The sequence below is a fragment of the Pan troglodytes genome, chromosome 3, assembly GCF_028858775.2.
Source record: "Pan troglodytes isolate AG18354 chromosome 3, NHGRI_mPanTro3-v2.0_pri, whole genome shotgun sequence".
Classification (NCBI taxonomy): Eukaryota; Metazoa; Chordata; class Mammalia; order Primates; family Hominidae; genus Pan; species Pan troglodytes.
The window spans coordinates 147,528,671-147,554,781 of record NC_072401.2 but is presented as its reverse complement, the minus strand read 5'-3'; the positions used below and the strand labels follow the sequence as shown (position 1 = coordinate 147,554,781).

General features: G+C 41.8%; 2 protein-coding genes across 16 annotated transcripts in view; one reads left to right on the top strand and one right to left on the bottom strand.

Moving 5' to 3' along the window:
- ZNF827 (zinc finger protein 827) overlaps positions 1-7,857 on the top strand; it is a 180,820-nt gene extending 172,963 nt beyond the window's left edge. For 4 of the 14 annotated variants that reach the window (XM_016952308.4, XM_054683416.2, XM_063809930.1 and 1 more), the window contains exons 13-14: positions 331-508; positions 3,894-7,857. In XM_016952308.4, the coding sequence (XP_016807797.1) occupies positions 331-508; positions 3,894-4,713 (998 nt within the window). In that variant the 3' untranslated portion in view covers positions 4,714-7,857. Of the gene's footprint in view, positions 1-330; positions 522-2,027; positions 2,095-2,138; positions 2,269-2,373; positions 2,407-3,893 lie in introns of those variants that run through there. The other 10 variants (XM_016952314.4, XM_063809932.1, XR_010156713.1 and 7 more) reach the window with 9 other exon arrangements.
- The window catches only part of C4H4orf51 (chromosome 4 C4orf51 homolog), a 95,810-nt gene that overhangs the window by 11,820 nt on the left and 57,879 nt on the right, over positions 1-26,111 (bottom strand). Inside the window, exon 7 of one of the 2 annotated variants that reach the window (XM_054683419.2) lies at positions 11,133-11,277. The exons of the other annotated variant lie outside the window; for it this stretch is intronic. The gene's annotated coding sequence lies outside the window, so the exon portion shown is untranslated. Of the gene's footprint in view, positions 1-11,132; positions 11,278-26,111 lie in introns of those variants that run through there. 2 annotated transcript variants of the gene reach the window in all.

Below are 26,111 nucleotides of genomic sequence, written 5' to 3'. Positions count from 1 at the left end.
CCATTCTTGAGAATAAGCCCTGCACAGGAGCGATGTCAAAAACTGATAATAGGCCCAGGATGCAGTATGCTGGGCCTCACCTAAAGTTTGTATTTCTTTTGGCTTAATTTGAATCCGAGTAGGGGGTGGAAGGATGGGGAGGGTGACATTGATTCCAATGTTTGTACATTTAACTCCTTTTAGCACAGAGATATGGGGAACAGTGCCTGGAAGGGTATAGCTGTCGGGCGTCGGAGGAGGCGGGAGGGAGTGGGGAGGAGCTTGGCTCCACTCCTGCCCTCCTCTCCCCGCTGCCCTGTGCACCTCTATACCCAGCTTCGGTCCTTGCAGGGTTCGAATGTGTTTTTTGCAACTTTGTCTGCAAGACGAAGAACATGTTTGAGCGTCATCTGCAGATACACCTCATCACCCGGATGTTTGAGTGTGATGTGTGCCACAAGTTCATGAAGACCCCCGAACAGCTGCTGGAGCATAAGAAATGCCACACTGTCCCCACCGGTGGGCTCAAGTAAGGAAAGCAAGTACAGAACCTTTTACTGCGTTGTTATTAAATACCCTTTCCCCTTCCCTACCCCGTCCCTTCCCGTGAAGGTTTTGGGAGTCATGGAGAAGGGGAGCTTGGTATGAGGGGAGTTAGTCAGGAACCCCTGCTGCCTTTAGCTGGATTGAATTAGACCTGTCCCCCTAGGGTGTCAACAGATGTCAGTAGGAGAATCCATTTTGCAAATATCCCGGGATTCAGGGCAAGAAAAAAGACACGTTGAAACAACCCAGCATTCAAGAATAGACTACACTGCTTGAGTTTTCTTCAGACTTGATTTTAATGGACTCAGGGCTTAGTGTCCCCAAGCATAAATCATACTGTGACTGAGATTCACCTTCTCTGTTTTTCCGATGGCTTGCTACATATCCTTTAAGTAAGCATTGCAACCACCCCACCCTCCAAAATTCGACAGTTTGAACAGGCAGGAAGCAACATTTTTCATGCAACGATCATGTGCTTCATGATCCTCCTGCAAACATACTGATGTTTTCTTCCCAAGATCTAGACAACGAGCATCATCTTTAACCAGTATTTTCAAGAGGCCCTTTGGTCTCAAGTGAGACCAATCAACTAATATCAAACATACTGTGTGTCTGGCTTGATAATAGGTGCCAACAGGCACACAGGAATAAAACACCATTTCTACCCTCAAGAAATGTATGTCCTAGTACTACCTCATCTGCACAGGGAAATCAGAGTCCCTGTTCACAAGGCACTTAGGGTCTGGTAAAGAGAAAGCAGCACAGGTAGGAGGACACAGAAAGACACAGTTTTCAAGGCATAATTACTAATTCTCAGCTAAGCGATCATGTTGAATGAAAAATTACATTTTACTTAACACAAGGGGGAAAAAACCTTTTGTTTTAAAACATGTTCGTCATTGAAACGCACAACCTGCCAGAGAGGTGGCATGACTCCCCCAGATGGGTGAGGAAGGGAGAGATGGAAAAGACCCTGGGAGTGGAGTGTTGGGGTCAGTGCAGGCTGGGTCCCCCCAGGCCCCTGCCTCCTCAAAAACTCCCCCACATAGAAGAGTCAGGGAACAGCAGGACCTCCGTTGAACTCCATTTCGTTTCACTCTTGGGGGAGGGGGAGGGGAGGGCAGAAGGGATTGGGGAGGGGGTGATTATAATTCAAGGAAACCAGTAGATGGGAAATGCCTAGGAAGAGCTTATTTGGGGATTTGATTTGGTTTGTTCCCACTGTCCCTTTATAAATATTTGTGTGCTCTCATTTTAAAAAGAGAAACACCAGAACCATGTTTTTCTGTGGTTGGACCAGTGCTCACTGCCCTTCCCAGTAGCCCAGTCACACCCATGAACATTGCAGCCCCTGCCAGTTGTGGCTTTGCCAGTTCGCCTTTCCTCAGGGACCTCCAAAGTCCCCAGCCTCTGAAGCCATTGGGGAGAATGCACAGTGAATTCTGATGCTTTTGCTGGTACAGACACTTCCCGTGCAGTGCTAACCGTCCCCTGTGTAATAGTTTATGTTCTAGGATGACCAAGTAGAAGAATACTTTGAAAAAATTGATAATGCCTTCTGGCTATACAGTGAGTCTTTGTTTTGTTTTGTTTTGTTTCCTTTGCCATATCAGAGAATTAATTTGCCTGAGAGAGTGTCTTTAAGAAAATAACGGGAGCACGGAAAACCCTTAGCACTTTGCCTGAGCAGTGAAAGAAAGATTGAGCTGTGGGTCACAGAAATGTCCTTAAAATGAAACAGACTGCTGATGTCTAAATTGCTTTTCTGTGATGGAACTGCTTGTACTCTATATCCTGTTCATAATGCAGATCAAATAAGATTATACTATTATTTTTCTTTTGCCGTAGCTCAGGACAGTGGTGAGTTTCAGACTCCTCTAGGTAAGGCCCAGCTTGGCGTAGGGGTTGTGTGTGCACCTGACCTGGGAATGGGCTTTATATTTCTCTCGTGTGCACTCTTCTGTGAGCTGAGGTTCAAAGGCTAACGGCGAGCTTGGCGCTGAGGAGGCCGTGCACGGTGCACTTGGTTGTGTTGGGCTCTGCTGAACACCTCTCCAGACCCTCCGAGGACAGTCCACTCCTGAGCCCTGCCCTGCAGGAGCCAAGCAAGAGCTGAGGCAGCCACTTTTGCATCTGCATTCTTTGTGGAAAGAGAGCAAACACGCTACAGTTCTCATATAAGCCACTGACTCCAGCCTGGCAGCTTCTAAAAGAGAGGCTCAGCAGAGTTTGTTAACATGGCCTCACCACTCCTCGTGGCCCCTCTGGACAGCCAGGAGGGTTGGTGGTAGCATAGCCTCACTGCAAAGGATGGAGAAACCGAGCCACAGAGAGGCCCAGGCTAGGGTGTCCAGCTCCAGCCTGACAAGGTGATGGAGCTGGGACCAGCATCCGCCCTTCCAGAATCTACCTAAATTGCCTGTAGAGACCACTCAAATAATGAACCAGTATGTCCTGAGTGCTTACCATGTGTTAAGTACTCTACCAAGCACTGCAGAGAATGCAGAGGAAATGTAAGATATGGTCCTGCCCTCTGAGAATTTCCAATCCAGTTGGATTATTATCCTGTCTCCAGCATAATCATGTATTAATAATGTCTTCGAGCTCCAGATAGCAGTTGTCTCCCTCCCTCCTCCCTTCCTCATTAGCAGATGGGCCGTTGGGTGGGCTTCCTTCTCCTCCCATGCCCCTGCCATAGTCCTCAGCTTCCTTTCCTGACAAAGAGCTAGTCCTGTAGGGAGATATGTTTTACGAGTACATAGATATGTACACATGCACACACACAGAGAGACACACACAGGCCTTCTCATCCTAACAACCCCTTAATAAGCACGATTCTGACCCCTGTGACTTTCTGTTTGCTGGAGGTAGCGCTCCCCCTATAAGCTGTTCTTTAAAACCTCTTAGCCTTTCTGCGTGTGCTTGGTGTGGTGCATGAAAAGTCGATTCTTTGTGTTGCTCCCATCTAGAGGGGAGGTCAGGAGGTTTAGACCTCTGCGCTGTCTGGTCGGGAGTGGGGAGGGCTCCGAGGGGCCGGGCGGGGGCTGGAGGGGAGCACCAGCAAATTGATTCCTGGCACTTTCTCTGCTCCCCTTGGTGAGGGCTGGCCTTGCCTGTATCGGCCAAGAGACCCAGAATAGGCTGAGCGGACCTTGCCAGAGCTGCTTGTCAGCGGGGACTGCTCTGTCAGCAGGGAGAGCCAAAAAGGGCCGTTCTACCCCTGAGAGGCGGCAGGGCCGGGCTGGGCTGGGCAGGCCAGGCCTCAGACACTGGGGGGTGGTGTGAGGGAAGGCTGGTGAGGCGGGGAGAAGCGCGGCTGCCTCCGAACCTTCCCGGCTGAACCTCCCTTGCGTTGCTTTCCCCGGCAGGTGCCCATTCTGCATTTATTCCACCAACCGCCCCGCTGCCATGGAGTGCCACCTCAAGACCCACTACAAGATGGAGTACAAGTGCCGGATCTGCCAGACGGTGAAGGCCAACCAGCTGGAGCTGGAGACGCACACCCGGGAGCACCGCCTGGGCAACCACTACAAGTGCGACCAGTGCGGCTACCTGTCCAAGACCGCCAACAAGCTCATCGAGCACGTGCGCGTCCACACCGGGGAGCGGCCCTTCCACTGTGACCAGTGCAGCTACAGCTGCAAGCGCAAGGACAATCTCAACCTGCACAAGAAGCTGAAGCACGCCCCACGCCAGACCTTCAGCTGCGAAGAGTGCCTGTTCAAGACCACACACCCTTTCGTCTTCAGCCGCCACGTCAAGAAGCACCAGAGTGGGGACTGCCCCGAGGAGGACAAGAAGGGCCTGTGTCCAGCCCCCAAGGAACCGGCCGGCCCGGGGGCCCCGCTCCTGGTGGTCGGGAGCTCCCGGAATCTCCTGTCTCCCCTGTCAGTTATGTCTGCCTCCCAGGCTCTGCAGACCGTGGCCCTGTCGGCAGCCCACGGCAGCAGCTCAGAGCCCAACCTGGCACTCAAGGCTTTGGCCTTCAACGGCTCCCCTTTGCGCTTTGACAAGTACCGGAACTCAGATTTTGCCCATCTCATTCCCTTGACAATGTTATACCCCAAGAACCACTTGGATCTCACATTCCACCCTCCCCGACCTCAGACTGCGCCTCCCAGCATCCCCTCACCCAAACACTCCTTCCTCGCCTATCTCGGACTGAGAGAAAGAGCAGAGACTGTCTGAGGGCAGCCATGTTCTGTACCAAAAACAAAGAGACAAAAGACAAAAAAAAAAAAAAACCCACAAAACTTAAACACAACCCCAGCAGGTGTATGTTGCTGCAAAACCTACAGACCCCGATGGGTCTGGAACATGTGTACTGTATATCTTTAGTAAGGAATAGAGAATTGGCTCTGTGTGTATACCTATTGCATTGACCTGAAAGCTGCTTTATCCAATCTTCAGAGAGGTGACCTACTGCATACTTCTACCTTCAGAGGCATGCCTCCCCAGCCACCCACTCCCACTCTCAGCCCTTCTCCGTACTTTTCTCTGAAAGGAATCTTGTCTTGTTAAACCCTAAAGAGAGTGTCCTTAATAGCAATCAGCACTTGTAAGCTTATATACTGGTGCATTTGGTTTTCTGTTGGGTGAATGTGGTGTGTGGGCGTTTGTGGATTCTGAAAGAGAAAGCCGTGTGTCGTGTGCCATGACATTTCTATTGCACATTCTTTGTACTGGCTTCTTTAACAGCGATGAACGTTCTTTTCCCTCCTGGGTTGTTCATCCACGACAGTCTCTCCCTGTGCTCCTTCATCACCTTTCCCTCTCTCTTTGATGGCTACAGAGTGGTAGGGCCTGGTGCTTAGTCGATGAAGGAATGGTAGCCATCTACAGTGCTGCTGGAGATTTCCGCCAGAGCGCTGGAGACCTTGCGCTCAGATCTTCTCTGGTGATGAAGAGGCGAGGAATCAAGTGACTGATCTGGAAGAAATGTCTCGCAGCACTGCAGCTAACATCACAGAACTTAAGTGTGTTTTGTGTGTGTGCCCACACGTAGACAAATGTGTATGGTGCACACACACAGTGCATCATTTTTTAAGGGCAGATTATATATATATATATGATGTATTAATTCAGTGGTTACCATTTGTTTGCAGGAAAAAGAAATGTATGAGTGAAAAAAATTATGGTTGATAAATCCAGCCAAGGAGATTAAAAGGGGTTTGGATAAATTCTGGGTATAAATGCTCAGACTAAAAAAAAGAAATGGCAGTTTTGCACAGTGCTATGGTCTTGCACTAGTTTTTGTTTCTCATCTGAAAAAAAAAAAAGTAAAATAAAAGGAAGAAAATGTACCTTTTTTATGGAATGAGTAGACTGTATGTTTGAAGATTTAGCCACAACCTCTTTGACATATAATGACGCAACAAAAAGGTGCTGTTTAGTCCTATGGTTCAGTTTATGCCCCTGACAAGTTTCCATTGTGTTTTGCCGATCTTCTGGCTAATCGCGGTATCCTCCATGTTATTAGTAATTCTGTATTCCATTTTGTTAATGCCTGGTAGATGTAACCTGCTAGGAGGCTAACTTTATACTTATTTAAAAGCTCTTATTTTGTGGTCATTAAAATGGCAATTTATGTGCAGCACTTTATTGCAGCAGGAAGCAGGTGTGGGTTGGTTGTAAAGCCCTTTGCTAATCTTAAAAAGTAATGGGTGATTTAAAAAGAAAAAAGGAAAAAAAATCTTTGGCTGAATATGTTCATTGCTTGTATTTTTAAAACAACAGAATTTCCAGTATGAAACAGGCTGAAAGAGCAGGAAGAAATGTTCTTTGTATAATAATGGGAAGTTTGGAATATAAAAGTTTATATATTATTTATCTATTGGAGAACTGGTGTACAGGAGGAACATTTTCTTACTCTGTTGCTGTTTTCCATCATGTGTTATCCTAAGAGTTGGGGTTTTTTAAAATCTGCTTCACCAGGGGAAAATAAAAGCATCCCTAATGTTCTTCCTCTAGTCAGTTTGCTTTGCTGAAAGCTCCCTGGAAATTAGTACAGTTCTACAGGAAGCCAGAAGACTGTACTGTCTGTCCACACCATGGTCTCCTCAGTCCCCTCCATGCCAGCCCCTCTTCCCCACACCTAGTAGGTGTGCTACACCTCCCTTTGCCAGTCATCCTGCCATGGATGGGGAGCCTACTTGGTGCCCTGGCAAACCTGTTTACACTAAGGAGATGCCCACAGGGAGCGGGAAGCTCCCAAACCCTCAGTCATTCTCCAGCAGAGACCTTTGCTCTTGGCCAGGTTTGAAACAATGTTCAACCTCGCCACGTCAATGTCTCAGTAAAAGACACTATAGATAGTTATGGACAATACACTCCAAGAATACTGGGCTTATGGGTGGGTTGGTTTTTTGTTTTGTTTTGTTTTCAAGTCATGTCTTTATCCCCATATAATGGAGAATGTGCCACTTGGCTAATGTGTTTTCAAAACTACAAGTTCAGTGATGACAGGAAAGAGGGCTAAAGTAGTCCCACAGAGGCTGGTAGAAAAGGCGAATCACACTTAAGCACCAGCAGGTTAAAAACCTGAAAGGGTGGCCCTGACAATTCAGACTATAGGTTTTACAGCATGCCACTTGTGCAATAGGAGGTCTAGGGTTGAAACTTTCAAGAACGAGAGGAGGTGAAGGAAGGAGACGTTTACTGCTCAAATGCCATGCATTTCACTGCTTGCCACTGAACTTGTATTTGAATGACTTAGTAATGCTTAATATAATTGGGCAACTTTTTTAGCACTTTGGAAAGACTCATCAATCTTTCTGGTAAATTATAAAAGTTTTCTGAGTGAGAAAAGGTGTGTTTGGAGTTTGTTTGACTTTTTATATTATTATTGTTATTAATAAAGAAAAAAATCTACAGCATTTTTCAGACTCCACCCTAGAAAATATGTACCCCTGAATTTGGTTTGCAGTTTGATACTCAGGGAAGGATGTATTCCATAGATATCCTTTCCGTATAAAACACTAACATCTTTGAGAAATTCACCTACCAACTAACTTCAATTGTTGTCACTATGCATTCTTCAATGAAAACTAGCTTATTTTTCCATATAGTAATGCAGTTAGGGTTCTCAGCACTTTCTTTCTTCTATCCTTTTTTTAACTCTTCATATTATGTTCCGATGATCATACTGTCAAGGTTTGTGTACATTACTGAAAATTTGTATTGTATAAAGCTTTTTGCATTACGAGGCTGTACAGGGTCATTTTGACAGTAACTGGTATATTCCTTTGCATCTTATGTTGCATTGCCAATTTCTAGTGTATCCAGTTTGAAAGTATAATATACTCTAATTAAAAAAAAAAAAGGTTGGCTATACTCTTGTTTCTTTTTCTTTTTTGGTTTGCCATCCTTGACTGCTTGTTAGTCTCAGGGTTATGTCTTGCTTTGTTGTTTTTTACTTCTCTGTGTATTTTAATCAGATTTCAGAAGTGTCCACTCCTGGTTATAACTGTCACAAAATTCAAGTGTTGAACAGCGATGGTTATAACGCAAACTGTTATTATGTACGTCATTAATGGCCATTAAGGTTGAGAGCATATCCATCATTCAGGACAGTGGCAGGCCAGCTCTTTCCTGACATTACTTAGTGACATTTAAAAGTGTTTGCCAGCCCTATCCTCTCCTGCTTAACATCATTTCATTGACCCCATAGCCAAAGGGGGGAAAACAGATGAATAATTCCATTTATCTTAATGAAGTTGGGCAACTATGAGATTTTAATGAGTGGAAAAATGGTATGTTTTGCAAACTAAATAATAATCTATCCAAATGCAAGTAATAATAGTTCACCTTTCAAGGGAAGGTACCAGAGAAAGAAACTGAGACCAAAGACAGAGAGAGAAAGAAATGAAAAACATGCTAAGTTCAAACAATTTTTTAAAATCCATTTTGTTCTATCTATTTGAGACCTTTCCATGAATCTATGATGGTTGACAAAAATATATAAAGCAGCAGAAGAGACTGTTTTGCCTGGTTTGTAATTTGCATGCTTATAAATATAATGTCCTTTGCTTATTTCAAGCAATTGTGAACCACTTCACTCTAACATTTAAAAAGATCAAATTTACTTTTTTAAAAATGAGATAATGTAGGAGAAGCCACTTTGAAAATGGCCAGTCACTAATTAGACACTATTTTCTCTTTTATTTTTTCATCCAATAGCTATTTTTTAGGTGATTGAGTCAAATATGTTAATTTGATTCAAATACTAATTTTGTTTTGAGGTGGCTGGTGTTTATTGAAAATGTTAATATAAGGCAGACTTCTTTGATTTTTGCTAGTGCTACAGGCAGGTGTGGCTTCCCATTTTGTGTACACATTCTTTTTTCCTTAAACTCCACAGCTACCTTACATTTTCCCTGAAGTTGAGAATAGCCAGCAATACAAAGAAAATAATCATCAGTTTAGTAATCATTTCCCCAGAAATGGGCCTTCAGTGACTTTGAGAAATGGTCTGGAAACAGAACTGTTCATGACAGAACAGACCACATCCTCTCTCATCTTGACTTCTCTGGAAAACATGGGGTGTGGACCCCAGCATCTCCAAGCCAGTCATGAGGCCTTTGTTTGAATTTTAATCCAAGCACAATTAGATATTTCTCCTACTGTCATGCTACATAAATATAGTTTAAGCTAAGACTCAAAGCCATGTTTTCTATAATGTGTCCACTGCTGATGGATTGTTTGGGGGCCACCAACGAACCATGCCTGACCATTTAACTGAGCTGCCGCACCGGTCACAGGAGAGCAAGGAGAAATAGCAAACTGTGGTGAGCACATATGTCCCCTTATCCACAGTCAGAAACACCACAGTAGAACCCCTGCCTGCCAAAGGTCATGTGGGGCTTGTGAACAATTTGAAGGGGAAGACACATCTCATTAGTCACCTCCATGCTTTCAGTCTGTGGGGACGAAGGAGAGCCAAGAGGTGCTTAGTGAGAGATGGAAGCGGGTAGCAGCTGAGTGATTTCATCGGTGCTTCCAGAAGACAGAGAATATAGAACTGGAACCCTTCCCAGCAGCAGCTTAGAACCTGTGAGCAAAATCACAAGATAAAAGGAGTCCCTTGGAGATTTAAGATTCATTCTAAGGAGCCATCTATCACAGATATTCAAGATACTCCAGCCAATATTCTTGCTTACATCATTCCCTCAGAATAGAAGAGTCCCACACAAAATGGGGTTTATTTTGGGAATAACTACAATTAACTAAGCAGGCAAATGCCTGTAAAACAGGCCCCAGGGTAAGTGAAGTGCGGTGACTCCCAGAAATTGGGGCACCCCGTTTTTCCCTGTACAACATCTGAAGGGTTATTTATTAATCAAGGCCTCTTCTTCTTTATGAAGTAGTAGAGTTTCTGTTCATAATTCTTTCTTTGTAGTTGAATCTGTAAAACAGGAAAATTCAGATCCTGCTCACACTGATAGGAGGTGCAAAAGGGAAAAGAAAAACCAATTGCTATATCCCCCTGGAATTCCTTTCTCATACAGCTAAGTATTAGTTCATTAGTTCTTGGTTTTCAGTAGAATTATAAACCTGGAGCAGAGAATCTGCTTCAATTCACACTTCAAAATCATTTCCCCCTACACAATTCCTTATAGGTGGTTTTTTACCCTGTATAGTGAGACAATTTGGATTACTTGGAGTCAGGCTACCTGAGTTACAAACCTGGCTCAGACACAAACTAGGGGTGTGATTAAGACATACCGTTAAGCATCTTATGAAAAGAGCTGCTGAACTAAATGATCTCTAAGGCCCCTTCCCACTCTAATACAACATATAATCAACTATGATTCTACAACTTGTTGTAAACAAGAAAAAGTCAGCCTTTTGAAAGAGAGATGGTTGCAAGGCAGAATCCTTGTAAGGCAGTTACAGCAAAAATGGCACCTCAATATTTTCAAGTCACAACAGGCTCAGTGAAGGGAAAAGAATGACTAAAAAGATTTTTCTGCTCACTTCAAAGGTTGGGAGATCTAAAGTTTTTCTCTTCTTTTTTCTTTCTTGAAACAGAGTCTCAATTCTGTTTCCCAGGCTGGAGTACAGTGGCATGATCTCGGCTCACTGCAACCTCCACCTCCCAGGTTCAAGCAATTCTCCTGCCTCAGCCTCCCGAGTAGCTGGGATTACAGATGCATGCCACCATATCCAGCTAATTTTTATGTTTTTTAGTAGAGACGCAGTTTCACCATGTTGGCCAGGCCAGTCTTGAACTCCTGACCTCAAGTGATACTCCTGCCTTGGCCTCCTAAAGTGCTGGGATTACAGGCGCAAGCCACTGCGCCCGGCTTAAAGTTTTCCTTGTCTGGTTAGAGCTAACTCTCCATGCTTGGAATGCCTGCAGTCGTCTTGAGGGTGGCTTAAACATATTTTACTGAACTGTTTGATCTGGTTTGATGAGTTAGGGGTTTGCCAGATGGATGGAGAGGCTTTGCCCTGCCCACTTTCATCTCTCCAACTCTGCTCCCTCCATTTCCCATCCCAATTGCTTCCAGCCTCCTCAAAGTCACCAGTGCCACTGTGACCACTGAGCTCTGACAACCACTTTTCATATGTTTTCTGTAGAAGAGTAAATGGTTTCTTATAGCAGGTATAATGAAACATTTTATTTAGTTTTAACATAATGAAAGAATACACTAAATATTGAGGTGGCAAAGAAGCCCTGGGCAGGCAGCAAGAGCGACTTGGTGAAGCCAAGAGGAGGTCCTGTCAATGACGTCTGACCCGAGCTGGTTGCTACAACAAAAGGTAGAATAAGGTGAGTCTGTGAGATGGGGAACAAGTGGTATCCAATACAATGATCATATTTGGTGTGAATGTTGCCATGTCTTTAGCCTCCAGGTCAATGTTGGTTACCCATCCACCCTGCTGGGTTAACTCAGCGCACTTCCCCTCCACTCCTGGCCCCCTACTCTTGAGAAGGACTGATGGTCTTGGGCAGAGCCAAGGACAGCGCTGTGTCATGATGCTAAGAAATGGAGGAGTTGGCACATTAAGAGGCAGGCAAAGCCTTCTCATTCATGTAGCAGGGCCTCTTTAGAGTCCTCCCATATTGGGGGTGTGTTATTTCTCTGATGGGATGTAGCTCTTCTAGGACTTTTTAGGGAGAAGCCACTGGAGAGGGTTGTGCACTGCCTTCCACCATAGCCTCTTTGACCTAGGAAAGCCATATGAGAGCCAAAACAGGGCTGATAGGGACAAGTTACCACCCAGGCCTCTGCAGGCAGCCTCAAGCCCAAGCAAAATGCATCCCAGTGGCTCTCTTAGGTCCAAACTCACCATGAAAGGGGTTGTGAGCCATACTCCAACTAGGAATAAAAAGATTACATTTGTCTGACATCTTCTCTGTGCATATAACTCCCCCAGGAATATGGGGCTGGACAAGGAGTAGGTGCACTCATAACAGATAATTGAAAATTAAAATATTCAGTATAGGGGTTTTCTCTGTTTCTTCCCATCTTTGACACACAACTAGCAGTTGTATTATTAATGGAAGATTGGGATAAAGATGGACTGATGGATAGGATGGGCACATGGATACATAGAATGTATATATAAAGAATGCATAGGTACATACATAATAAAGATAGAAACATAATAAATATGTATGTGTGGGACCACCCAGAAGGAAGGTCATCAATTTTATTATTCTAGGATTCATATTAAAAGACAATATTTTTCAAGGGTGGAGCAAGCTGGTCGAATAGAAGCATTCACCAATCGTCCTCTTTTTCCCCCACCAGAAACACCAAATTTAACAACTACATACACACACACACACACACACACACACACAAAACCTTCATAAAGACCAAAAATCAGGTGAGCAATCACAGCACCTGGTTTTAACTTCATATTACTGAAAAAGGCACTGAAGAGGGTAGAAAAGACAGTCTTAAATTGCCAAGACCATCCCTCCCCAGCCCCCAGCAGCGGCCATGTGGCATGCAGGATCTGTGTACTTGGGGGAGTGAGAGCACAGCGACTGTGGGACACTGCACTGACCTCAGTGCTGCCTTGTTACAGTGGAAAACAAAACTAGGCTGAACTCAACAGATGCCCACTCATGCTGGCAGCATTTAGAACAGCCCTAGCCAGAGGGGAATTGCCTATCCAAGTGGTCGGAACTTGAGTTCAGGCAAGACACACCATTGTGGGCTAAAGCGCTCAGAAATCCTAAATAAACTCAAAAGGCAGCTTAGGCCACAAGAATGGCAAGTCTTAGTGCTGTGCTGGACTTGAAACCAGTGAACTTAGAGGGTATACGACCTACTGAGACACCAGCCAGGGCAGCTAAGGGAGTGCCCATGCCAACCCTCCAACCAACCCCAGGCAGTACAGCTTACAGCTCCAAAACGGACCACTTCCTTCCATTTGAGCAGAGAAAAGGGAAGAGAAACGAGGGCTTTGTCTTGTAACTTGGATAACAGTTCAGCCACAGTAGCACAGGGCACTGGGCAGAGTCATAAGGCACCGATTCCAGGCCCTAGCTCACGGATGTTTCTAGACACATCCTGGGCCAGAAAGAAATTGCTGCCTTGAAGAGAAGGAGCCACTCCTGGCAACATTCATCACCTGCTGACTAAAGATCCCTTGGGTCCTGCATAACCAGCAGCGATACCCAGATAGTACATCAAGAACTTTGGGTGAGACTGAGATTTGCTGGCTTCAGATAAGACCCAGAACATTCTGAGCTGTGGTGCCTACTGTGAGAGATTCCTTCTGCTTGAGATAAGCAGAGGGAAAAATAAAAGGGGACTTTGTCTTGAACCTTAGGTACCAGCTTGACCACAGTGGGGTAGAGCACCAAGCAGGCTCTTGAGGTTCCTGATTCCAGACATTGGCTCATGGACAGCATTTCTGGACCTGCCCTGGGCCAAAGGGGAGCCCACTGCCCTGACAGGTGAGTCCCAGGCCAGGCAGCATTCACCACAAGCTGACTGAAGAGCCCTTGGGCCTTAAGGGAACATCAGCAGTCACCTGGTGGTACCCACCATATTGTGGGCACGTGATGGTAGTGGTGGCTATGGGGAGAGGCACCCCTGCCTGTGCAAAGGGAAAGGAAAAGTGGGAAGGACTTTGTCTTGTGGCTTGAGCACCAGCTTAGCCACAGTAGAAGAGAGCATGAGGCAGATTTCTAAAGTTTTTGACTCCAGGCCCTGACTCCTGAAGAGCATCTCTGGGCCTGCCTGGGTCCTGGGGGAACTCACTGACCTGAAAGGAAGGACATAAGCCTGGCTAGCTTCACTTGATGATCGTACAGCCCTAGGGCCCTGAGCAAACATAAGTACATAAGTAGAGCCAGGCAGTAGTTACAGTAGGCCTTTGGCAAGACCCAGTGCTGTGCTGGCTTCAGGTCTGACCCAGTGTAGTCCCAGTGGTAGTGCGATGGGTTGCTTATGTCACTCTATCCCCAGTTCCAGGCAGCTCAGAACACTCACAGAGACTCTGTTTGGGAGAAAGTAAGGGAAGAAGACAAAAGTATTTACCTGGTAATCCAGAGAATTCTTCTGGATCTTATCCAAGATCACCAAGGTGGTACCTCTACCACCTGCAAGAACCATAGCATTATTGGGCTGGAGGTGTCCCGTAATGCAGATACAAATTAGATCACAACACTCAAGTCCCTTCAAAGAATTGGAAAGCCTTTCCAAGAAGGATAGGTACAAACAAGCCCAGACTACAAAGACTAAAATAAATACCTAACTCTTCAACGCCTAGACATTGTTGAACATCCTCAAGCATCAAGATCATCCAGGAAAACATGACCGCACCAAATGAACTAAGTAAGGCACCAAGATCAATCCTGGAGCAACAGAGATAAGTGACCTTGAAGGCAAAGAATTCAACATAGTTGTTTTGAGGAAACTCAGAGAAATTCAAGATAACACAGAGAAGGAAATCAGAATTCTGTCAGACAAATTTAGCAAAGATGGAAGTAAAAAGAATCAAGCAGAAATTCTGGAGCTGAAAAATGTGATTGACATACTAAAGAATGCAACGGAATCTCTTAACAGCAGAATTGATCAAGCAGAAGGAATTGTTGACCTTGAAGACAGGGTATTTGAAAATACATAGTCAGAGGAGACAAAATAAAAAAGAATTAAAAAGAATTAAACATTCCTACAAGATCTAGAAAAAAAAGCCTCACAAGGGCAAATCTAAGAGTTATTGGCCTTAAAGAAGAAGTAGAGAAATAGATAGGGGTAGAAAGTTTATTCAAAGGGAAAATAACACAGAACTTCCCAAACCTAGAGAAAGATACCAACATTCAAGTACAAGAAGGTTATAGAACACCAAGTGAACTTAATCCAAAGAAGACTACCTCAACGCATTTAATAATCAAACTCCCAAAGGTCAAAGACAAAGAATGGATCCTAAAAGCAGCAAGAGAAAAGAAACAAGTAACGTACAATGGAGCTCCAATATGTTTGGCAGCAGACTTTTCAGTGGAAACCTTACAGCCCAAGAGAGAGTGGCCTGACATATTTAAAGAGCTAAAGGGAAAAAAAAAAAAAAAACTTTTACCCTAGAATAGTGTATCTGGTGAAAATATCCTTCAAACATGAAGGAGAAATAAAGATTTTTCCCAGAAAAAAGCTGAGGGACTTTATCAACAATGGAACTGTCCTACAAGAAATGCTAAAGGGAGTTCTTTAATCAGGAAAAAAAGGATGTTAATGAGCAATAAAAAAAATCATCTGAAGGTACAAAACTCACTGGTAACGTAAATACACAGAAAAAAACAGCATATTATAACTCTGTAACTGATATGTAAACTATTCTCATATTAAATAGACTAAAAGATGAACCAATTAAAAATAATAACTACAACTTTTCAAGACATAGATAATATAGAAGATAAATAGAAACAACAAAAAGTTAAAAAGTGGGAGATGAAGGTAAAGTGTAGAGTCTTTATTAGTTTTCTGTTTGCTTGTTTGATTTTTTAGGCTAACAGTGTTAAGTTGTTACCAGTTTAAAATAATGGGTGATGGACGGGCACGGTGGCTCATGCCTGTAATCCCAGCACTTTGGGAGGCCGAGGCGGGCAGATCATGAGGTCAGGAGATCGAGACCATCCTGGCTAACACAGTGAAACCCCGTCTCTACTAAAAATAACAAAAAATTAGCTGGGTGTGGGTGGTGGACACCTGTAGTCCCAGCTACTCGGGAGGCTGAGGCAGGAGAATGGTGTGAACCCGGGAGTTGGAGGTTGCAGTGAGCGAGATTGCACCACTGCACTCCAGCCTGGGCAACAGAGTGAGACTCTGTCTCAAAAAAATAAAAATAAAAAAATGGGTGATAAGATAATATTTACAAATCTCATGGTAACTTCAAACCAAAAAACATACAACAGATACACAAAAAATAAAAAGTAAGAAACTAAATCATATCACCAGTGAAAAATCACCTTCACTAAAACGAAGACAGGAATGAAAAAAAAAGAAGGAAGACCACAAAACAACAAGAAAACAAACAACAAAATGAAGGAATAAATCCTCACTTGTCTATAATAACACTGAATGTAAATGGACTAAGCTTTCCAATTAAAAGACATAGAGCAGCTGAATAGATTTTAAAACAGACAAATGAAAAAACAAGACCCAATGATCTGTTGCCTGCAAGAAATACACTTCACCTATAAAGACAAGCATAGACTGAAAATAAAGGGTGGAAAAAGATATTTCATGCTAATGAAAACCAAAAAAGAGCAGGAGTAGTTATAATTATATCAGACAAAATAGATTTCAAAAATTATAAGAAGAGACAAAGAGGGTCACTATATAATGATAAAGGGGTCAATTCAGCAAGAGGATATAACAATTTGAAATATAGATACACATATATATATATATATACATATATATACACACACACACACACACACATTGGAGCATCCAGGTATATAATGCAAATATTATTAGAGCTAAAGAGAGACATCGACCCCAATACAATAATAGCTGGAGACTTCAACATCCCACCTTCAGCGTTGGACATATCTTCCAGACAGAAAATTAACAACTAAACATTGAACTTAATCTGCACTATTGACCAAATGGACCTAATCGATATTTATAGAACATTATATCCAATGGCTATAGAAAACACATTCTTCTCCTCAGTACATGAATCATTCTGAAGGATAGACCATATGTTAGTTCACGAAACAAACACATATAAATTTAAATAAAATCAAGCATCTCCTCTAACCACATTGAAATAAAACTAGAAATCAATAACGAGGAATTTTGGAAACTATACAAATACATAGAAATCAAACAATATGTTTCTGAATGGTCGGTGCGTCAATGAAGAAATTAAGAAGAACGTTGAAAAATGTCTTGAAACAAATGATAATTGGAACACATCATACCAAAACCTATGGGATACAGCAAAAGCAGGGAAGTTTATAACTATAAGTGCCTGCATCAAAAAAGAAGAAAAACTTCAAGTAAATAACCAAATGATGTATATTAAAGAACTACAAAAGCAAGAGCAAACTAAACCCAAAATTTGAAGAAGAAAAGAAATAAGGATTAAAGCAGAAATACATGAAATTGAAATGAAGAAAACAATACAAAAGATCATTGAAATTAAAAGTTGGTTTTCTGAAAAGCTAAACAAATTTGACAAACCTTTAACCAGACTAGCTAAGAAAAAAAGAGAGGTGATCCAAATAAATAAAAGCAGAGATGAAAAAGGAAACATTACTACTAATACTGCAGAAATTCAAAGGATCATTAGTTGCTATTATGAGCAACTAAATACCCGTAAATTGGAAAATCCAGAAGAAATGGATAAAGTTCTAGACGCATACAACCTATCAAGATTGAACCATGTAGAAACCCAATTACTTGAACCAATAACTTGAATGTTATTTGACTAGTAACATGTAACGAGATCAAAGTGGTAATAAAAAGTCCCACAGCAAAGAAAAGCCTGAGACACGATGGCTTCACTGCTGAATTCTACCAAACATTTAAGAAGTAATACCAATCCTACTCAAACTATTCTGAAACAGAGAGAAGGGGATACTTCTAAACTCATTCTAAGAGGTCAGTATTACACTGATACCAAAACCAGACAAAGGCATGAAAGAAAGAAAAACAAGAAAGAAGGAGGGAGGGAGGGTGGCAAGGAAGGAAGGAGGGAAGGAAGCAAAAGAAAAAGAGAGAGGAAGGAAGGAAGGAAAAGAAAAAGAGAGAGAGAGGAAGGAAGGAAAGAAGGAAGGAAGGAAGGAAGGGAGGAAGGGAGGGAAAGAAGGGGGGAGGAAGGGAGACTAAAGATCAATGTCACTGATATTGATGAAAAAATCTTCAACAAAATACTAGCAAACTGAATTTAATGACACATTAAAAGGATTATTCATCATTACCAAGTGGGATTTATCTCAGGAATGTAAACGTGGCTCAACATATGCAAATCAATCAATGTAATATATCAACAGAAGACAAAAACCATATGATCATTTTGATTAATGCGGAAAAAGCATTGTTAAAATTCAACATCAGTTCATGATAAAAAAAAAAAAACCTCAAAAAACTGGGCACAGAAGGAATACTCCTCAACATAATTAGAGCCATATATGACAGATCCACAGCTAGTATCATACCGAATGGGGAAAAACTGAAAGCTTTTCCTCTAAGATATGGAACACAACAAAGATGCCTACTTTCACCACTGTTATTCAACATAGTACTGGAAGCCATAGCTAGAGCAATCAGACAAGAGAAAGACAGGGCATCCAAATTGGAAAGAAAGAAGTTAAATTATCCTTGTTTGCAGATGATAGGACATTATATTTTAAAAAACCTAGACTCCACCAAAAAACTATTAGAACTGATAAATTCAGTAAAGCTGCAGAATACAAAATCAACGTACAAAAATCAGTAGCATTTCTACATGCCAACAGCAAACAGTCTGAAAAAGAAATTTAAAAAGGGATCCCATTTACAATAGCTACAAATAAAATGATACCTAGAAATTAATCAAAGAAGTGAAAGATCTCTACAATGAAAATTATAAAACCTTAATGCAAGAAATTGAAGAGGACACAAAAAAGAAAGATATTCCATGTTTGTGGATTGCAAGAATCAATATTGTTAAAATGTCCATACTACCCACAGCAATGTACAGATTCAATGCAATCTTTACCAAAATACCAACAGCATTCTTCAAAGAAATAGAAAAAAAAATTCTAAAGTGTATATAGAACCACAAAAGACCCAGAATAGCCAAAGCTATCCTGAACAATAAAAACAAAACTAGAGGAATTACATTATGTGACTTCAAATTACACTACATGGCTGTAGTAACCAAAACAGCATGGTACTGGCATAAAAACAGACCTACGGACCAATGGAACAAAATAGAGAACCTGGAAACATGTCCAGGCATCTACAGTGAGCTCATTTTGACAAAGGTGCCAAGAACATACCTTGGGGGGAAAGATGGTCTCTTCAATAAATGGCACTGGGAAAACTAGATATCCACATGCAGAAGAATAAAACTAGACCCTTATTTCTCACTATATAAAAAATCAAATAAAAATGGATTAAAGACTAGTATCTAAGATCTCAAAATATGAAACTAAAAGAAAACATTGGGAAAACTCTCCAAGACACTGGAGTGGGCAAAGATTTCTTGAGTTATACCCCACAAGCACAGGCAACTAAAACAAATATGGGCAAATGGGATCACATCAAGTTAAAAGCTTCTCCACACCAAAGGAAACAAACAAAGTGAAGAGATAACCCACAGAATGGGAGAAAACATTTGCAAACTACCCATCTGACAAGGGATTAGTAATCAGAATATATAAGGAGTTCAAACAACTCTATAGAAAAAAATTTCTAATAATCTGATTTTAAAATGGTCAAAAGATTTGAATACATATTTCTCAAAAGAAGACATACAAATGGCAAACAGGTTTATGAAAAGGTGATCATTGATCATCAGAGAAGTGCAAACCAAAACTACAATAAGATATCATCTCGCCCAAGTTAAAATGGCTTTTATCCAAAAGACAGGCAATAACAAATGCTGGTGAGGATGTAGAGAAAAGGGAACCCTAGTACACTGTTGGTGGGAATGTAAATTAGTACAACCACTATGGAGAACAGTTTGGAGGTTCCTCAAAAAACTAAAAATAGAGCCACCATATGATCCAGCAATTTCACTGCTAGGTATATACCCAAAGGAAAAGAAATCAGTATATTGAAGAGGTATCAGCACTTCCACATTTCTCGCACCACTGTTCACAATAGCCAAGATTTGGAAGCAACCTAAGTGTCCATCAACAGATGAAAGGATAAAGAAAATGTGGTAAATATACACAATGGAGTACTATTCAGCTATAAAGAAGAATGAGATCCAATCATTTGCAACAGCATAGATGGAACTGGAGATTGTTATGTTAAGTGAAATAAGCTGGACATAGAAAGACAAATTTGACATGTTCTTACATATTTATGGGATCTAAAAGTTAAAACAATTGAACTCATGGAGACGGAGAGTAGAAGAATGATTACCAGAGTCTGGGAAGGGTTCTAGGGGGTTAGGGGGAAGTGGGAATGGCTAATGGGTACCAAAAAAAAAAAAAAAAAAAAAGAATGAATGAATAAGACCTAGTATTTGATACCACAACAGTGTGTCTTATAGTAAATGATAATCTAATTGTACATTTTATAATAACTAAAAGAGAATAATTGGATTGTTTGTAACACAAAGGATACATGCTTGGGTGATGGATACCCCATTTACCCTGATGTGATTGTTATGCATTGCATGCTGCATCAAATTATCTCATCTACCCCATAAGTATATATACCTACAATGTACCCATTAAAATAATTTTTTAGACACAATTTTTCATTTTTTCTTTGTTCTATTTAATATAAAAACAGATTGATGAAAATGTTTGAAAAGAAAAACTAAGGGTCAAAGATATCTTATTAATCAGAATGGATATCTCCTTGCCCACCTTTTCTACAATTAAATAAATGGGCATAGCAATAGATTGTCACCATAGATCATCACCATATTATTAGTCAAGGTCCCATCTCTCTTTTTTTTTTTTTTTTTTTTTTGAGACAGAGTTTCGCTCTGTTGCCCAGGCTGGAGTACAGTGGTGCTATCTTGGCTCACTGCAAGCTCCACCCACTGGGTTCACGCCATTCTCTTGCCTCAGCCTCCCGAGTAGCTGGGAATACAGGCACCTGCCACTACACCTGGCTAATTTTTTGTAGAATTACTAATTTTTTTTTTTGTAGAATTGCTAATTTTTTGTAGAGACGGGGTTTCACCGTGTTAGCCAGGATGGTCTCGATCTCCTGACCTCGTGATCCACCCGCCTTGGCCTCCCAGAGTGCTAGGATTAGAGGCGTGAGCCACCGCGCCCAGCCAAGGTCCCATCTCTTTATGGCATCAGACAATAGACATAGTAGCAGCAATAGTGAAATATTCAAGAGTTGGGGTTACAATTAAATGGGCAGAGTAATAATTTCCTGCTGAAGGACTTTACAATTTGGTTTATCTGCCTGTGGATAAGAAGCTAAATGTGTACACGAATGATTTTGTATCACAGGATCCTTTGTTTAAATATAAGCCCTTCACATTACCCATAATCCATTGCCACCCTCATCATTATTCCCTATCCCTTTTCTTCAGAGCCCAAAGTTTCCATCCCAGTTGAACATATTCTAAAGCAAGTCTCAGCCTACCTTTCCAACCATTTCTCCCCTCAAGATTCCCCCTGCACGCTAACCATGATCAATGTCTCCCTCTCTTTTTCATTTATTATTTAATGAGCAACAAATATATGGAAAATCGTGTGTTGGCAGCTGATAAGGAATGGAAATAAATAAGATACATTTCCCAGCTTTAAGGAGTTTACCGACCAATAGAAGAAATGCGTGTCTGAGCATATGCATTATAATACAAGGAAAAATACACATAAATTGCTGTGAAAATATTGAATAAAGAATGACAGATTCTAACTGTGGTGGGAGGAGGCATTATGGAGGATGTAGCATGCAAGCTGCAATCTAAAGAATGAGTGGGATTTCCATACACAGAAAAATTGGGGAGGGCATTCCAGATTGAGAGAACAGCTTGAGCAAAGGCAAGAAGGTGAGAAATTGCTTGGTGGATTCTGTTGTGCTAGAAGATTACAATGAAACCAAACAAAGACAGCTTGTGTAGGGCTTCAAATCCCTGTCAAGGAGACTGAATGCCTAAACTACTCTGTAGTTAGTAAGAGCTAACAAAAAATTTTGAGGCGAATGGCATGAATTAGATCTGCATTTTAGGAAGATAATTGTAGCAGCACTAAGAAAGTCCTATGGTTTGAATCTCCCAAAGTTCATGTGTTGAAAACTTAATCCCTAATGTAGCTGTGTTGAGAGACAGTACCTTGAAGAGGTGATTAGCTCATGTGGTCTTTGCCCTCAGAAATGGATTAATGCCGTTATCACAGGCAAGGCTTTGTTATCTCAGGAGCAGGATCTTCATAAAAAGATGAGTTGAGCCCGCTTCCCCTTCTCTCTCTCATGTGTTCTCTTGCCCTCCCACCTTCTGCCATGGGATGATGCAGCAAGAAAGCCTTCACAAGATGCTGGCCCCTTGATCTTAGACTTTCCCACCTTTAGAACCATGAGCCAAATAAATTTCTGTTTATTATAAATGATATAGTCTCAGGTATTTTGTTACAGCAACACAAAACAGACTAAGACAGAAAGGAAGACTCAAAAGGCAAAAAAGACAGAGATGAGGTATGTTCCAAATGTCCTAAACTGAAGTCATCATCTTCTCCCTTAAATCTGACCCTTACCATGTATTTCTTACTCCAGTAAGGGCACACCTATCCTCCAACTTACCTAACCTATAAAACTTGGGGTCAGCTTTGTCCCCTTCTAGCGCTCCTACTTCTTTTTCTTCCTCTTGCTCTTTGGATAGTTAATCCATCAAAGAGCTCTGTTTATTTTATCTGCCAAATATTTTTATGACTCTCTCCTGTCTTTTCCACTCTTAACATCCTTGTGCAGGTTCTTAGCATCCTCACCAGGTGGATCACAATAGTTTCCTGTCTAGAAGAAAATGTTCTGGCTGGGCGTGGTGGCTCACGCCTACAATCCCAGCACTTTGGGAGGCCGAGGTGGGTAGATCATGAGGTCAGGGGTTCGAGACCAGCCTAACCAACATGGTGAAACCCCGTCTCTACTAAAAATACAAAAAAATTAGCTGGGCGTGGTGGCGGGCGGCTGTAATCTCAGCTACTCAGGAGGCTGAGGCAGGAGAATTGCTTGAACCCGGGAAGTGGAGGTTGCAGTGAGCCAAGATCGCGCCACTGCACTCCAGCCTGGGCGACAGAGCAAGACTCTGTCTCAAAAAAAAAAAAAAAAAAAAAAAAAAACAAGAAAAAGAAAATGCTGTCGTGTAGAAGACTGAAAATGTATTCCAAAGCTCAGAAGAAAGTTCATGATGAGACTTGTTGGAGCAAAGATGACATTTGAAGACAGTGGAGAGGGTGGTAACACCATGGAAGAAACAGCAGCAGCAGCAACAACAGCAACAACAAAGGCACCAATGACAGAACCTTAGGAGATGGCTTTAATAGAGAGACTTTAATGGAAGAGAAGAAAGAGGAGGAGTTGTCAACACATGAGAATGAGAAGAAACAGAGAAGTCAGAGACAAGCACAACATTGCTAGAGAACCCAATGGTAGAGAGACTTTTATGTGAAATCGTACAGAAGGATGAGTAGAGTGAGGCTGAATCTTATAACCTGTATCAATTTGATGGCCATTGGTGATCTTTAAGGATGCAGATTCAATGACAGGTTAGGAGTGGAAGCTAAATTCCAGTAGGTTACAGAATGAGTAGATGGTGAGATGCTGGCAACAAAGAGAAAAGTCTACCCTTTTATGAGTTTAGTACTGAAAGAAATAAAGTTAATGCAGCCAGGCATGGTGGCTCATGTCTGTAATCTCAGCACTTTGGGAGGCCGAGGCAGGCGGATCACTTGAAGTCAGGAGTTTGAGACCACCCTGGCCAACATGGTGAAACCCAGTCTCTACTAACAACAACAACAAAAATTAGTTGGGCATGGTGGCAGGCGCCTGTAATCCCAGCTACTCAGGAGGCTAGGCAGGAGAATCACTTGAGCCTGGGAGGCAGAGGTTGCAGTGAGCTGAGATCGAGCCACTGCACGCCAGCCTGGGCGACAGAGTGAGACTCTGTCTTTAAAAAAAAAAAGAAAAGAAAAGAAAAAAAGAAAGTTAATGCATCCTAGCTCTCGCCAAAAGACCCCAAATCTTTCCTTCTCTCTCAGGGAAATCTAACTTTTTCCCACTCCCTACTTCACATTCCTTTGAAGAAGAGTAAACTAGTGGCATTATAATCGCCAGCCACACTCCAAACTAATTTTCCATATCTTTTTCTATCAAGTCACCCTTTGAAGTGTAGGCCATCCATCTTCATACCATCCCTACTATTGCTGCCCACCAGGACCGGTTTCTGTTAGCCAAATATCCACAGGAAAAGAGGGCTCCACAGATAAAATTTAGTACCTCTTCTCCTAAATACAAAGAGTCCAAAAAAGTTTTAAAATAAAAAAAGGTCAAAGGATGAAAAGTCGCCCTACCCCTCACCCCTCTGCTGTGGCAAGAGTTATAAAATAAGTATTCTAGTCTGGAAAAATGAAGGATTAGAAGGGAATATGATCAGCCTCTAAGAAAACATGATGGATATGGCCAGAGAGCCCCAGACTCAGCCACCAAATTCCAGAATATTACAGCTAAAAGGTAAACCTTGAAGTTTCAAAGAGATTGTTTATGTTGGAGCCCTGGTCTCTGTTACTCTGACAAACTATCCTTTTCTGATGCATTGCAAGCCTGACCTTTGTGAGGAGGAGGGGATCTCAAATTCTAGGCTGGACACCACTTCAGCCGTGGAGACAGCTGCAGCTCCATAATCCTCCCCACACTCACTGCCACCTCACCAATGGGAAAAAAAATCACCCTCATCAGATAGAATGGGAGGAAAGGTACTGGGTTTTATGAGATAGAAATGAAATAATCTGTTTTTTATTAACTATCATGAGAAAATTATTAGTTCATGCCAGAATCACAAATATAAACATTATCATATTGAAAGCATTTACTCTGAAGGAGACCATCTGGCAAAGCCTTGCAGACCACACTTTGAGAGGCAGAGCATGTGTCGCCATGGTGGGCTCTTCCATTAAAGCGGCAAATCCAGAAGAAGTGAAAATTTAAGGGTTTTGAGGGGAGTACTTTGCAGTAATGACATCTGCTAGATACTTGTCACATGTTCTCTAGAGGTGGACCTGCTTTTACAAATGCTGTTTTTTGAAAACCTGTATTTTCAAAACAAGGGGTGGTTATTATTCAGAATCCCTCTCTTTAAAAGTGGGTTTTTCCTTGGGCACTGAATTTCAGAAGGGTATTTATATAATGTATAGAGCATTAACTGTTTAACATAAAGGTTGGAGAAAAGATGAAGGGGACTGTAGGAAACCCGATGAGTTAGGAGCCACAATTAATTACAGATTAACCAAAAATGGAAAATATAGCATTTGAAATTATAAAGCAAATGCATAGTTCTTCTTTTGTAAAATGCAGTTTTGAAAACCTCACATTGTCACTTTTTTAAATTTATTTTTTGTCTTTTTTTTTTTTTTTTTTTTTTTCAGAAAGGGAGAGATAGCTATAATTTGGAAAGCATTTCACCCTCTCTGGATACAGATAGAGCCCTAGTTACATACAAAGTGAAGGAAACTTTACATTCCAGAAAAGAAGAAATGCTGATGGCAACTCTAAGAAATGCCCGACTCCCTTGAAGATCCACGTGAACGGTTTTCACCTGGCTGGCTTCCAATGTCAGCGGACTCTGAACTTAACGTTTGTTTGCATCTTCTGCCTTCATTTGCTCAGAGATGCTATTGCTGGTTGAATACCAGTTCCACGTTGAGCCTTTCCCAGATCTCCCTCCTCTAGGTCACACTGCATCCCCACATACTCAGGCAGAGACTATGCATATCTCAAAATCTAGTGAGAGTAGCAGCATCTAACAACTAGGAGCTCAATAGTTGTCAGGGGTGTTGGGCCTCAGCGACTCTATCTCTACCTTTTAGTCAGGAGAGTAATTCAGATTATACAGGCTGCATATGTTTACTGTCTCATCATATCAAACACTTTAGTGTGGATATTAGAAGTAGAGGAAAAAGCTCTCAAATAATTCAAATCTCCTGGGAGAACTTGGACTCTCAATAATTATTCTATTGTCCTTATACTTTTAAAAGTTTAACAATTGTTTTTAGTGCTTTCTAAAAGATAATACATGCACATGATAAAATAAAAGCCAATTCAATGATTATGTTTCGAGAGTGAAAAGTCATAATATGATTTTGTTTGTATCTCCTGCCTTCATTTGTTCAGAGATGCTATTGTTGGTTGAATATCAGTTTGTGTTTGAGCCTTTCCCAAATCTTGACGCTCTGTGCCACACATTAACTTCTATGGGTGGACCAAGACAATCTATGAGAT